The following is a 13,874-nucleotide window of genomic DNA, read 5'->3' on the forward strand; positions in this document are numbered from 1 at the left end:
TTAATCTTAGAAATTCCCATTAATTCTCCATTAAGTTCTATGAACAGTAATTAAGAGTAATAATAGTAAAAAAACACCCAGTGGTAAAACAGCAACATAAGGGGATTTTTATGCAGATATCTTGGACTAAGTTGTCTCTACTTCTTTTATGCCCCAAAGTAAGTTCCAAAAAGTAAATCTGCTAAAAACAACAGTTACTCACAAACAAGCTATTCTAGAACAAGGAAGGAAAAAAAAAATCACTGTTTCAAATGAAAGCTGAGTTACAAAACCTGGATAAAGTTAAGATATTACATTTAGTGCTTTCTAAAATGAGAAGAGTACAAAAAAATTCCAGAAGACACAGCATGAACACAGCCCCATTACTTGGCCAAACACTCCTTACCTGAATGCAGTTTTTTAAGTTGTCCTTTGTTGGCTTTTCTTCTGCAAGTTTTGTGGCAAACTTGAGCCCTCTTCCATACATTTTATTTACCAATGCATGCTTATAGGCAAAAGTCAAAACCTACAATACAAATTAAAAAAAAAACCAAAGCAAATTAGGTATTTTAATATCTTACAAGGTTTAACAAGTGAGATCAAATTCTGTTCAGGTAGCAGAAGTGATTCAAAGCAAAACATTTACACGAGATATTTGCAGCATAACAGATGATTCACAGTAGTAGTCATAAACATGAACTTCCTAGAGACTATTTCTGACTTCACAAACATATTTGACTTTGGAACTTATGTAACACAGATGTCACTATTTTAATTTTTTATCACATTTCTAGCTTCTTTGGATTTTCATTCTCTACAGGCAACTGTAAGGCATATTAAAAAGATAATTAAAACATCAACCAGGCAGGTATATTTTTGACTCAGAGAAGCAAAGACCCAATTGAGAATTTTAATTCCTAGGTAGTCACAAACTTACTGCAGAAACAAGTATGAATGTACACAGTGAATGATATATACAGACAAAGACAGAGAAATGTAAATAATTATAAACAAGCAATGAAGACATGTAAGCATGAAGACAAGCCTCAGGTTTTAGGTCAGCTCCTCACTATTGGTAATTTTTTAAGAAGAGATGATAAAAAAGCTCCTTCTTGATAATATTATTTCTAAAAAGCCAGCTTACAGTCCTTACCAATGCAGTAGTTCATGTGAGCAAATGAATGTGTCTACCTAAGACCTAATGAAAAATAATTTTACGTTCTTAACACCTGACCACTGACAGCATTCAGGGTGTTGCAACATGGTTCAAACCATTTCACCAGTTGCAGCACTAAGAATTAGAGCAATCAAGACACTTTCATATATTCCCTTTGGAACACTCACAGCAAACAAGATATTTTTTATTTTTTACTGAAGAGTGACATAGCAGTAAAGTTAGTGAATATGGTGGTGTGTCTGTTGTTGGCAGTGTTTTATGAAATCTTTTATTAGAGCTTGCTATTCATTTCCCCTCATTCACTACAACATTTTTCCTTTGCTCTGACTCCACAATAAAGGTTGAAGATTTCCCACTTAAAATATCCCATTAAAAAAAGCTAACAGAAACCCTTCAAGGATGTTAAGAAACATTTTTTGCATTACAGAAAAAAATTAAATATGTCTCTAGAATATAAACATTAAGGAACCAGAGATCTGAATCTTACAAGGAGTGAAGAACCTATCTAGTTTTAGCAGCCTGAACACTTCCACTTAATTACACGCACAAGTCTTTGCAGGATCAATAAATAGTTTAAATATAAAAAAGAAATAAACTTAATTATCAAGCAAGTCAAGGTGTAATTTTAAAGCTTCAAGATACTATGCCAAAGTATTCAAGAGTTGCTCATTCTTCTTCTGTCTTCAAATACTTATTTTGCTGTGTTGAAATATTCACTTAAAGCTGTTGTAGCTTACAACACACACATATATGCAACGATGAGCATACAGCACCTTTCACATATACAATTTTCCAAATATTGCTATTGGAAAAATAATCTGCATGCTGCATTCTCAATCCAATTATTTTGGATATTTTCCTAAAGCAAAACACATTAGCAAACATTTCTGAATAACTGCTCAGTGGATCTATTAGCAGACTTAGTTGGCTAAACTAAACTTAAAAAAAAAATTCTCTTCTGTAAAAGATGATAGAACCACAAAACAAAAAAACAAACAAAAAAAATCAAATGAAAAATGCATTGGAGCTCTCAGCAAATATAACATTTCTGAGGCTAACCAGAAATAATGTCACTGCTCTATGAAGAAAGCTCTTACCTGACCCTGTAAGTTTTGAATGGTTATTGAACATCAGTGATAAAGGCAGGAGGAAAGCCACTTGACAGCATTTCTTTCGTAACAGGGCTTCCTAGAGTTTTTGTGGCAAGAAAACAAAGCATTTTACGAAATACCCTTGCTCTGGCCAAATACAGGGTTGGGTATTTCTAAAGGAGAAAAAGGTTCTTTGCTGAACCAAAAGATTTAAAGCAATGCTCCAAGAGCTCCTGACATAAGACAGTAATTTCTGTCTAGTGTTTGGAAAAAAAACCCCCAATCAACTGCATACAAGTTCAGCAAAACTACTAAAATTTCATTAGTACTTCAGAAGTTATGAACAATGCATAAATTGCTTAAAAATCAGAATTTGTTTACAAACAAAAGATGTTGGATAAGAAATAGTACTTTACAACTTGTACATATATTGGCCAAATTAAGCCTTATAGATAAAATACTGCAAGCTTTATAAGATCACAGAAGTAAACGTTATGATTCCTTGCTATGTGTAAGGAAAATGTAAACTGGAGCGCTATTAGGATATAACAGAGAAAACAGCTGCTATCTGAATGTATAAAACCATCAAATAAACCTATTTGTAGTATCCATAACCAAATTGTTAGATGAAAGTATAGTAATGACTTCAAAGTATTTGATATTACTTCAGAACTACATAATGAAATAATAAATTATATAATAAATATAATGAAGGCCAGCTTTTGCACAAAAGCAATTTGGGCCAGAAATTGTAGAAAGAGCAATAAAAGAGTATTGAGAAAAGGCAATGCATACTTCTAGGATACTGGGGGGAAAAAAAAAAATCACTGTTAAGATACTTTATTCCCCAAGCTAATGGCCTGGAATACTACATGTGCTAGGAGCCAGACCCATGAAAGTGTTTGGATGTTCACCTCCTAACAGCCACTGGCTATGAAGATGTGTATTTAGGACAGTAAAATCCTCAAATGATCCTTCTGAAGACATTTTTGGGGCTGAAGACACTCTCAAAAAAAGTATGTTTGAATCCAGCAATACTAAAATGCCTAGTGAAACTTTCCTAGTATCCTAATGTTGTTACTCTATGGAAACAGACTTGTATCATCAATTAATTAATCATTTAAAGAGCTGATGAAAATATACCTACATTTACCTATAGTTAAAATACTAGGTTAAACAATACAATTTCTAGGTAAGATATTCCAGCTGTTTATAGAACACTGAAATTGTAATGTTTACCGTTCCCAACAAATAAGCTTTTTCAGGTTCATATACATCTATAGTAATAAATCAGGCTTTCTTAGCTACGTTTGTTGATTTTTCTATGCTCTGTTAACTGCCCTATTATGAATAAAAACTACATTAATAAAAAAATTACTCATTTTATGGAAGCAAGGGGAATTAAGGGAATCGAATATCCATCAACACATTTTTGGCAGTGACTGAATAAAATCAGCTGGAAGAGACTGCTGCATCTGACAATACAAATAGTATCAGGAAAAACAATCCAGGTTAAAGATGTTTAAAAGATAAGATGGAAAGGTATGTGCCTTTTACTTGTTTTTAAACTTATTTTTACATGTGACTTTTTGCTTTTCTCCCACAGCTAATAAAGGTTGAGGGGCATTACATTCTAGATATTGGTCATTCCCAATAACAAATACACAACATTATACTACTCTCCTGTAGCAGCTGTGTTTAAAACTGAGGACTTTGGCCTACAAAATTTAAAGCTGTGTTGTAGGAAAATAAACTAAAGTGCTATCATAAACATGTTTGCATAATCTATCAAATACTTGCTGCATAAAGCTATCTAAACTGGAGTTTATTTGAAATGCTTTTGTGTACACAGGGGACATAAATATTTTCTTTAGTGTTTAGTTTAAAATAAACCTTTAGATAATAGCTGAAAGTATGAACAAATGCACTTAGTATCAAAATTAAAGTTACTTCCCTACATACTTGCTACAATATGGTGACAAGCAGGTTACTTCAGTGACAAACAGCCAATTCAAAGGAACTACCAAATGCCCCTTGCTGCCCAGGTGCTACATCTGCATAGGAGAGATGAAACAAGGGACAGTACTTTATTTACTAGAAGGTGAGAAGAAACACGCAGAAAAGCGATGATGCTCCTGATTCCACTTTAGAAACAACCTGAAAGAAAGCATGGTCTCTCTTGGTTTTCAAAAATTTACTTAGCCTTTTAATTACTGACAGCTGCATGAACTTTATAGGAAGCTTATAACTAAACACGTTTAGACCAATGCTTCTATCTTAAGTCATATATATATATAAAAAATTAGTGCAGTACTTAAATGCCTGATTTCCATCCTCTCTCACCCAGATGTTCCATCTTTTGAGTGCCAGTATTACACAGACATATCTACATAAAAGAAGAGCTCCACATTTTCATCTCCAACACACTGCTTCAGAATAAGCTGGCTGTCTCTTGACAACTCTCCTTTGAAGGACATTCACACAAGGTCTATCCCCTATATTTGACTTGGCTGCTCCACTTTCAATCTGTGCTGGTTTAGGATGGGCTAATTAATTTTCTTCACAGCAGCTGATATGGGGCTTTGTTTTTTATTTGTGCTGCAAACAGTGTTGATAACTGCGAAATGTTTTAGCTGTTGCTGAGCAGTGCTTGCAGAGTCCCGACCTTTTCTACATCTCATCCCACTGCACGAGTGGGAAGTCTGGTGGTGCACAAGGAATTGGAGCAGATACAGCCAGGACAGCTGACCCCAACTGACCAAAGGGATATCCCACACAGTATGGCACCATACTCAGCATATAAAGCTGGGTAAGAAAGAGAAAGGGGGGAGTTTTAGAGTAATGGTGTTTGTCTTCCCAAATCATGGCTGCATACGATGAAGCCTGGCTTTCCTGGAGATGGCTGAACACCTGCCAGCCCATGGGAAGTGGTGAATGAATTCCTTGTTTCGTTTTGCTTGTGTGGAAGGCTTTTGTTTTACTAACTGTTTTTGCACCCTACAAGTAGCTCTGTAGGTCTCATAACAGTCAATCAGTTTAGACTTCAATTTGAAGTAATAAAACTCAAAAAAGTAGGAAAAAGAAGACAAACATACTACATATATAGGATGGAAGTTATTTCCATATGAAATACTACAAAAATCTAGAGAAGTTTTGATCTTTTAGTACCAATTTAACAATACAGAAGAATCAATTTTCAGAGCAAAACTGAAATATACACTTTCACGAATCCATGGATAAGACAGTCAAAGAGAGAGGTTCCTAATCCACAGAACTCAAATCAGAGTTACTTATTCCAGGCTCAAAGCACATAGCTCAGCAATGCTATCTGTCTTGAAATAAAAGCCAAAGAGTGAAACTCCCAACAAAATGTCTATATTGACATTCTTCCACTGAAATTATTTCCATCAGCTTTAAAAAAATAAAGAGCAGGAGACAGAAATAAACCAGGGGTTACTATACTGGAGCAAAGTACTGCATTTACAAACAGACAGCAAGAAAATCACGTGCCAAACAATATGATTGAAGCACAAAATCTGCTACCACATGATATTATCATCAGTTAATGATTAGAGGAAATATGCTGAAAAGATGTATGTGTACAAGGACATATACATTAAAGTGAGGAGGGTAAGCAGCATCAACCTTCCTGACCAGGCCTCCACCTAAAGCACAAGTTCTTACAGGAAGTTTATCTACTGTCAAGGAAGTTAAATGCTTTATTTTGGTTTTTTTTTCTACTCTTCTAAGTTCTGCTTTTGTAACTATCTGAAGCACTTTGATAATTTTACACAATTATCAACAAATACCCTGGTCACTCCATCTTCCACTAAAACACAGCCAAATGTGACAGCTAAGGTCAGAAACGAATTAACATCAATAGCTCAAAAGTGTTAAAAAGTTAAAACAAAGTCATAACCTCTCTAAATTAAAAGCTACATAATTAATCACCTACAACGGATTTTTTTTCCCTTCTGGAATTGCTTTCTTGAATGAAGGAGAAAAAAAATTCAGGTCTTGGGATCAGGAACTCTAAAATGATAGGGAAGTCTGTGCTAATCTATATGTAAGTGTCATTATTTCCAAGGGTTTCTTCCTTTACCTCTACAGACATTACTGACAGCAAAACACAAAACTTCTCTTGTCCATAGTGTGGAAGAGGCTACAGCATGCAGGACTGAACAGGGTGGAGTGCTGCACACCTCTGTGTGTACAGCTACAAGAGCGCAGAGGTTAATCGAAAATATTCCCTGGAAAGTACAGAAAGAAGCAATTCAATAAAGGAAGCAGCTTTTTTGTGGGAATCTGGTACTGTCCTACACCCTTCCCTTAACCTCTACATTCACTTGAACAGAGATGGGCTTACCACGGATTTGACAGGCTTGGCAAAATCTCTGTGGAAAAAGGTCATAAAGGAAGCACAATGCACAGGGGAGACATCATGGCAAAGTAGAAGAGAGGAATGTACAAGGCTGTGCACACAAAGGCAGTGCATCATTCCAGAAGAAACCATCAGAAAACCCAACATGCAAATGAAAAAAAACCTGCTCTGGTCTCTTACCTTGCTGTCAGAAAGGTCAGTCCATTTTGTTGTTTCCCAGAATGTCTCTGTCAAAGCTTCTGAGCAGCTTTCATGATCCTCATCTTTGCCTTCTGCATCACTGGAAGCAGCCCCTTCTTGGGTCTGCAGATGAAGAAGTTGGTCAGCCAGCGCACTTCCCTTTCGACAAAGTGCATCCACTAAAGTACTCTTCTGTTTTTCCATTTCACTAGGGAGGAAAAAAAAACAGCGTGAAAAACATTTAGAATCTTTTGTAGATGCTGCCTTAAGAACAGAAACAGTACTGACTCAGTTTAAGCTAAAAAAGTTTACAGTCATTAGTACACACAAGGCTATTTACTATAAATTAAACTAACCATTAAAGATTACCCAAAGACACTATGCATTAAAGATACTCAATCATTCTTCTAAGTATGAAATGCCTTAGATGACTTAAGGCAAGGGCAACTCAGGATTCCAAAAGTATGTCAGCATCTAGAAATACAACTTTATAGTTCCTGGCATTATAAACAGAGTCAAATCCACCACTAATATAAGCAGATATAATTCTGCTGACTTCAAAGGAATTGCATCCATTTAAAGCACCATTGAATTTGGCGTTCAATTTCAGATGTTATATTCAAAACACATGACCTAATGGATCAACTTACCAAGAAATGTTTAGAATTAAGTTTATTATGTCAAGGCTTTGCTTTTATATCACCAATTCTAGAATTACACAAAAATCTGGATTCAGGATAGCTAGAACAGATGGACTAGCTTTACAACTGAAATCTGATATTTTATAGATAATCCACAAAGATGCATCTCCCATTTTAAGGGCCTAATATTCAGAGCTGCTGTTCTGTTACTAAAACAGCACCATGCTACACACAGCAAAATCCATCACTTATTCTCCAGACTAAGGTGTCACCTTCAAAACATTATCTTCCTAAGGATATACATGGTAATAGTACAGAGGAACAATCTGAAACTAAAGAACAATGGGTCTCAAATACTCTGCAGCATGGTCATCACGCTTTTCATAAACGAAATCTCTTGCAAGCAAGCAGTTACTTCTTTGGCTGATATAAATTTTGTCTTTAAATACAGATAGGAAAGGTTGCAAAATATAAAGAAAAGGCAAGTAGCATTCAAAACAGATATTTCTACTAATACTCCAGAGGTCCCTCTGAGCTTAGACTAAGCTTGATACAACAATTTAAAATCCCATTTTTCTGATATATTTAAATCCTGAAAGAATCCTTGTTTATTTTATTGAATAAATAAAAAAATGGAAGTTTCAGTGTCCCTGCGTTCTGGAAATATAAGAAGAGAACACAACAATTGTGTCATATTTTAAATTGTGTGTGCGCCACAAAAAAAATTAAACAAGTATCAAAAAAAATTGCAGTCATTCCATTTCTTACATGCAGAGACAAAGTACATAGACTACAGAAATAGGATGCAGGAAAATTATTTACTGGGTAGGTACTTTTTTATAGTAGTTGCATCAGGCCTGGGATCGGTCTTCATGGCAAAATATACTGCTAATGCTGTTTGATCAATATGAGAGATTACTGTATTTGCAGCTTCAACGATTTCATCAAGTCTTTTCATTCGTTCCTAAAAGAAGAATATAAAGATGTTCAGCACCATAAAATTGCTTCATTGTTGATTCTACTAAAATTAGGGTGACTGCAAAGCTATGCAAAAATAACATTTGATCATTCAATATGCTCTTTTCTCCATTTCGTTCAAATTTTGCTCAAAACACCCTGGAAAGTCTTCAAGATTTCCTGCATACTTAGTCTATTTCACTGAAAACAAACTGTGAAATATGGTTGGAGGTTGGAATATGCAAAATGCAGAGTTTACAGAAAGAAAATCACCTTTCAGTACAAAGAGTACTTTTGTAAAATGTAGCAGTTACTCAATTCAGAAATAAATATAAAATTAGAATGAAATAAAAAGAAAAATATTCAAGCTAGTGGCATAGGCACAAAGGTGTTTGTTTTCAAGATGAAAAAAAAACCACATGCAAACTCTTCTGTTGACATTTCCTATTTTTGAGGACAGTAATGGAAACTAGATTTAGCTGTGTCACTTTAGGGGGTTACTGTCCTCAGGTGTCTGAGTCATGCTGCTAGGAGAAATTACCAGACCAGAAGAGAAACAGAATAGGATGTATGTTTGTCTCAGTAGGCACCATTCAGAAGAAAACTGTTGTAGACTACATAAGCATGAAAACTTAAAATGTGTTTAACTGAACAAGGCATAACTTGATGAGCAAACACACTTTGGTTAGGCATAGTTTCTTTTATTCTGCCATGGAATTAAGTAAATCACAGTCAAGGGAGGTACCTGTTACCTAATTAGAAATTTCTGCTTTTTAATACTGCATACAGTCACTTCAAGTTCAAATGTGCACAAAGGAAGAGTTGTTAGGGTGTATTGAGACAAATCAAGCTTAAGAAGTGTTAAATGACCTTTTCAGAATCCAGCTGATGAAGTCTTGCAACATACAGAGGAAGATGATTAGGAAATGCTTCTTTCAACTCACTATACATGTCAGTGGTATCCAGCCTAGAAGAGAGGAGGATATAGCATTAAGTACAGATTCAGAGTATTTTTGTGAACTTCAACCTGCTTCAAGCTTGTGTAGTAATGACAGCAGACATACTTGGTCATCCACTGTATTTTTAGGTCTCTTAAAGCTTCAGCAAATTCTTCTTTTGCATCTTTTTCTTTTTCCTGTTCTTTTTCTTTCTCTTTGCTGCCATTTTTACTCTTCGATGGTGATGGTATCAGATGATAATGAACAGTAAGGACATCCTGGAGGTGGGAAAAGAGACACATACTCAGAGGGATACAGTACACTTTTTTTGATGCCATAAGAAAGCTAATCATAGCCAGCAACTACTCTGAGCTACACATACAGTGAATAAGGGTTCTGAGAGCAAAGATATTAGACAGTAAAAATTCAGGAATTGCTTTAAGTTTTTTATTCTAAGCAATGCAAGGATGTAAATATTAAAACAGCACACTAGGTGTAAGAAGATAAAGCCTAAAATTTAGCTAATTTGACATTTTTACATTCACATAATTTTACATAATATTAGTTAGGGAATAAGGTAAGTAGTTTTCTGTTTGTTTGTTGATAAAAAAGCAAATAACTTGGTTAAAAGGATAAGGGAAAAAAGACAGAGAGATCCTATCCTACAAATCTGGCAATAAACAAATGAATAAAGATGGCTGAATTCTAAAAAATAGTACCATTGTAGGATAAACATGAAACATGTCACAGGATAGATATCTTTATTACTCCCAAGAGACTATTTCTTTCATGTTCATACTGAATTAGCTGATACATCCAAAGTCAACTGATTTCCAGTTTGCTGCTGCAGACTTTCCAGTTTCACCTATATCTCAGTTCTAATTAAGTAGATACAATAGCAAGATTTTTTTTAACCCTTAAATGATAGCATAGAAATATGACTATAGTTTGAGTTCATGCTACACTAGTCAATAACCACCATGAGAAAAACAATTACAGATATTTAAAAGGAAAATCCTAACTCAGACCATGTTCTTGAAGTCCATTTCCTGACAATTTACATATAAGTTTGCAAATAAGATAGCATTAGATTCTATCCACTGCTTCTAAAACATCAAACTGCTGGGTGAGGCCATTTGCTTGTTTTGGTTTTAATGTTGCAATCTTTACACAAGCCTTTCCCTGAACAGCAAGGGCACATGTCCCATTACTTTACATACAGGATACTTCACAGAGAAGATCACGTAAGTTTAAATCCTCCAGATACCACTACTCTGTTGCAACATGGTGCAATATTTGAGCTGCATGCTCAATTACTATGGCAATTTAATTATTCTTAACAATTATTCCAGAATACATTTGTGGGAATGCTTCCCATAAACCAGGTCAGTGTTGTGTAGTAAAATGAACCCTTGTGTACAAAATGGAGTTAAAGTTACTGAAATAGCAAGTAAAATGGTGACAGAATTGGACTTCAACTCTACACTTCTGAAATATTAAAAAATCATGCTGCAGAAAAATTTTATTTGAACTTAAAGTTCAAACAGACCAGCATCCTGCTGTGGGTTACTGAACACAATATTGGTAAAAGTGACTTTAATATTCCCTTAAAAAAAAATTCCAGCTACTTAATATGAAATCACAGAATCACACCATGGACATTTAAATAATTTTTTTTGAAACCTAGTTCAGATAATTAATCTGCATTAAGGAACTATCCTGCACACATGCATTGCAAGTATGAAGTGAACAACCAGTGAATACATCTAAATGAGCCTCCAGTAAGACCTAGGCCAGAGCATAACATAACAGGTCATGGAATTAAGTACATACAGAAAAATACAGAGGTCAGGAACATGGTGTGGGGTTCACTAAGGTAATTAGAACAGTAGAAAGCAACAATATAGTTCACTAAAGCAAACAAAACATTTTAAGAAGTCTAAGAAGCAAGTTCAGCACAAAGATCTTAATTTACAGTATCTTCTAAAAGATGTCCTCTATCGAGACTAGTATTTTCCTAAGAAAGAAACCTGCCTAAGAAATATTCTTCCAAGAGCTGGAGACTTCCTTTTTGAAAGTCCATTTTGCATTTCACTTGGCAGTGTATTTTTGGAGTTATGTATGTAGATGACCTCTGCATTCTCAAGCCTTGTCTATATGAGAAGGCTCTACAACTCTGGTTTGTTTCAAACCAAATATAATTGGATTAACAAAATCTCACTTACATGGATGAACACTTGCATTTTGAGAAACTAACCCTGTGTAGCTAAACCATCAACAGTAAAAAGTCATCTCCCTGTTTTCTCACATAGGTACTTTTGGTCTCATGAGGTTCTGCAAGCCTTACAAGCTATGACCACTGAAAGGAAAACAATGAGCTTCAGACCCAGGCACCCTCCTCTCAAAAGAGCTTACAGAACAGACTTCACTACAGACCTCAAAATTATTTCATGGGATAAATAAAGTTTACGTTATTATCACATTTAACTAACTATTACAGGGCATTAAGAGGGACTGAAGGTTTATTTATTTTATCTTCAAACACTAGGATCATTTATAACACTTGGCAACTCCCTAGGTACAGAAGAGCTCAGAATGGCCCTGTCATTGCCATTACAGAAACATTCATCATTAGAGAATAAGGAGAACAAAGGCAGCTTTTCACAAATCAACACTCTAATCTGTTTTCCTATATGAATTTCTCTCTGACAGGAACAGAATTCCTAGAGTAGTGTACTGGATTTCATTTTATATATACCTATAAAAAGACAGAGAGCTATAGACAGAGAAAGACAGCAAGTGAACATATTATCCACTGAAAAAATTTAGGGAAACTTTCAAATTTATCCACTATAAAGATATGCAGCATTGAGAAATTGTGATGCATACAGGATATGCATTTCGGTCAGTGTACTCTGTGGAGTCTTGTAAGCCTCACTGGGTTAACTTTTAACTGAACTACAAACTACACACATAAACAAGCACAGTGCCATCAAAACACTCACCTCTTAAACAGCTTAATTAACAGTTAATTTGGCTTCAAGATTTCAATTTAGATTTCTGTCTGGTGTTTTACCACCTAGTACTTTATATGTAAAACACGTATAAAACTATTGTTATTTGTACTTCAAAGCTTTCATAGCAAAGCTAACCACAGGAAAAAAAGCTCCCTCTAGGAACACATCCCAGGTCTCATTTTCCATTTAATAAGTATCTTCAAATTAATGCCTATTTGCACATACAGATGAATATACATACAGAATTTGAATCTGTTAAGATTCATACAATTTGTGCAGTGTTCCTTATTTTTGTGGCAACTCTCATTTAGTGGAAAATTAATAAGGCTTCTTGGAGCCACCAGGCAGGCTTACACAAAATTTTATCAGACACACACTTAATCCTATTTTTGAATGCCTCATGGTTAAACAGGGATAGTATCTTAATGCTCAAAGGAAGTCACCCTTTTATCTGACTTCACAGTGGTATTTATTAGTCTTCCACTAGTACTTATCAATATTTGCATAATACATTTCTTGCTTTAAACTGGAAGAAAGGATAGCAGAATAGGGAAAATGGTGTAGAAACTTTCATACCCTTGGCTAATTGTTACATACTGCTGTTCAAAAGCTGCATTATGTAAACCAACAAAAAGTCATTCTTACAGACCAAAAAAGTCAAGGATATGTTTTTCATTCTAACTTTGTTCTGGACAAAGTTTGGAGACAAGGAGAAAAAGTAATCAGATTTTAACTGTGTCACAAATGAAAACAAAGACACCTGTTTATTATGTGGCAAGAGCCCCTTGACATTTTTGTACAGTATAAAAGAATTAAGTATCTTTGGAAACCTAGGCTATATCCTGGCATAACCACAAACTGCTTTTATGCAAAACAGAGATGCAGTCAGGTGGATTGAAACCTGCTGAACATCCGGGCCCAGAGGGTGGTCAGTGATACACAGCTGGAGGTCAGTAACTAATTTTGTGCCCTAGGGGTCAATTCTGGATTGAACCCTGTCTGATGTCATCATTAGTTACCTGGATGATGGAGGCAGAAGGCACCCTCAGCACATTTGCTAGTGACACCAAAGTGGGAGGAGTGGCTGAGATGCCAGGGAGTCTGCTGCCATCCAGAGGGACCTCAAAAGGCTGCAGAAATGGGCTCAACAGGAGCCTCATGAAGTTCAATAAAGATAATTGCAAGAACTGGAAAAGAATAAATCCAGGCACACTACATGCTGGGGGCCATCCAGTAGGAAAGCAGCTTGGCATCCTGGTGGACACCAGGTTGAACATCAAACAGCAGTGTGCCCTTGTAGCAAAGAGGGCTACTAATCTTAGAAGAGGGCCTGGACCTATCTTTGAAAAATATGAAAAATCTACACTTTTTTTTTTTACTGACTGCATTGCTGAAGAAATATATAAACAAGTTTTCTGTGCAGGAAAACATCTTAACTGCATGTAAATCTATGACAGGGCAGGGTGAATACCAAAATTTTTAAACTAAGAAGGCCTTTGAGTTGCATTCTCAG

At 35.4% G+C, this 13,874-nt stretch overlaps 1 protein-coding gene across 2 annotated transcripts in view; it reads right to left on the reverse strand.

The window, feature by feature from the left end:
- The window catches only part of TPP2 (tripeptidyl peptidase 2), a 52,541-nt gene that overhangs the window by 3,542 nt on the left and 35,125 nt on the right, over positions 1-13,874 (reverse strand). For both annotated transcript variants that reach the window (XM_036380188.2, XM_036380180.2), the window contains 5 exons: positions 9,471-9,622; positions 9,277-9,373; positions 8,283-8,413; positions 6,809-7,016; positions 386-505 (listed from right to left, as the gene is read on the reverse strand). In XM_036380188.2, the coding sequence (XP_036236081.1) occupies positions 386-505; positions 6,809-7,016; positions 8,283-8,413; positions 9,277-9,373; positions 9,471-9,622 (708 nt within the window). The remainder of the gene's footprint in view (positions 1-385; positions 506-6,808; positions 7,017-8,282; positions 8,414-9,276; positions 9,374-9,470; positions 9,623-13,874) is intronic.

Source organism: Molothrus ater, chromosome 2 (assembly GCF_012460135.2).
Source record: "Molothrus ater isolate BHLD 08-10-18 breed brown headed cowbird chromosome 2, BPBGC_Mater_1.1, whole genome shotgun sequence".
In the NCBI taxonomy this organism is placed as follows: Eukaryota; Metazoa; Chordata; class Aves; order Passeriformes; family Icteridae; genus Molothrus; species Molothrus ater.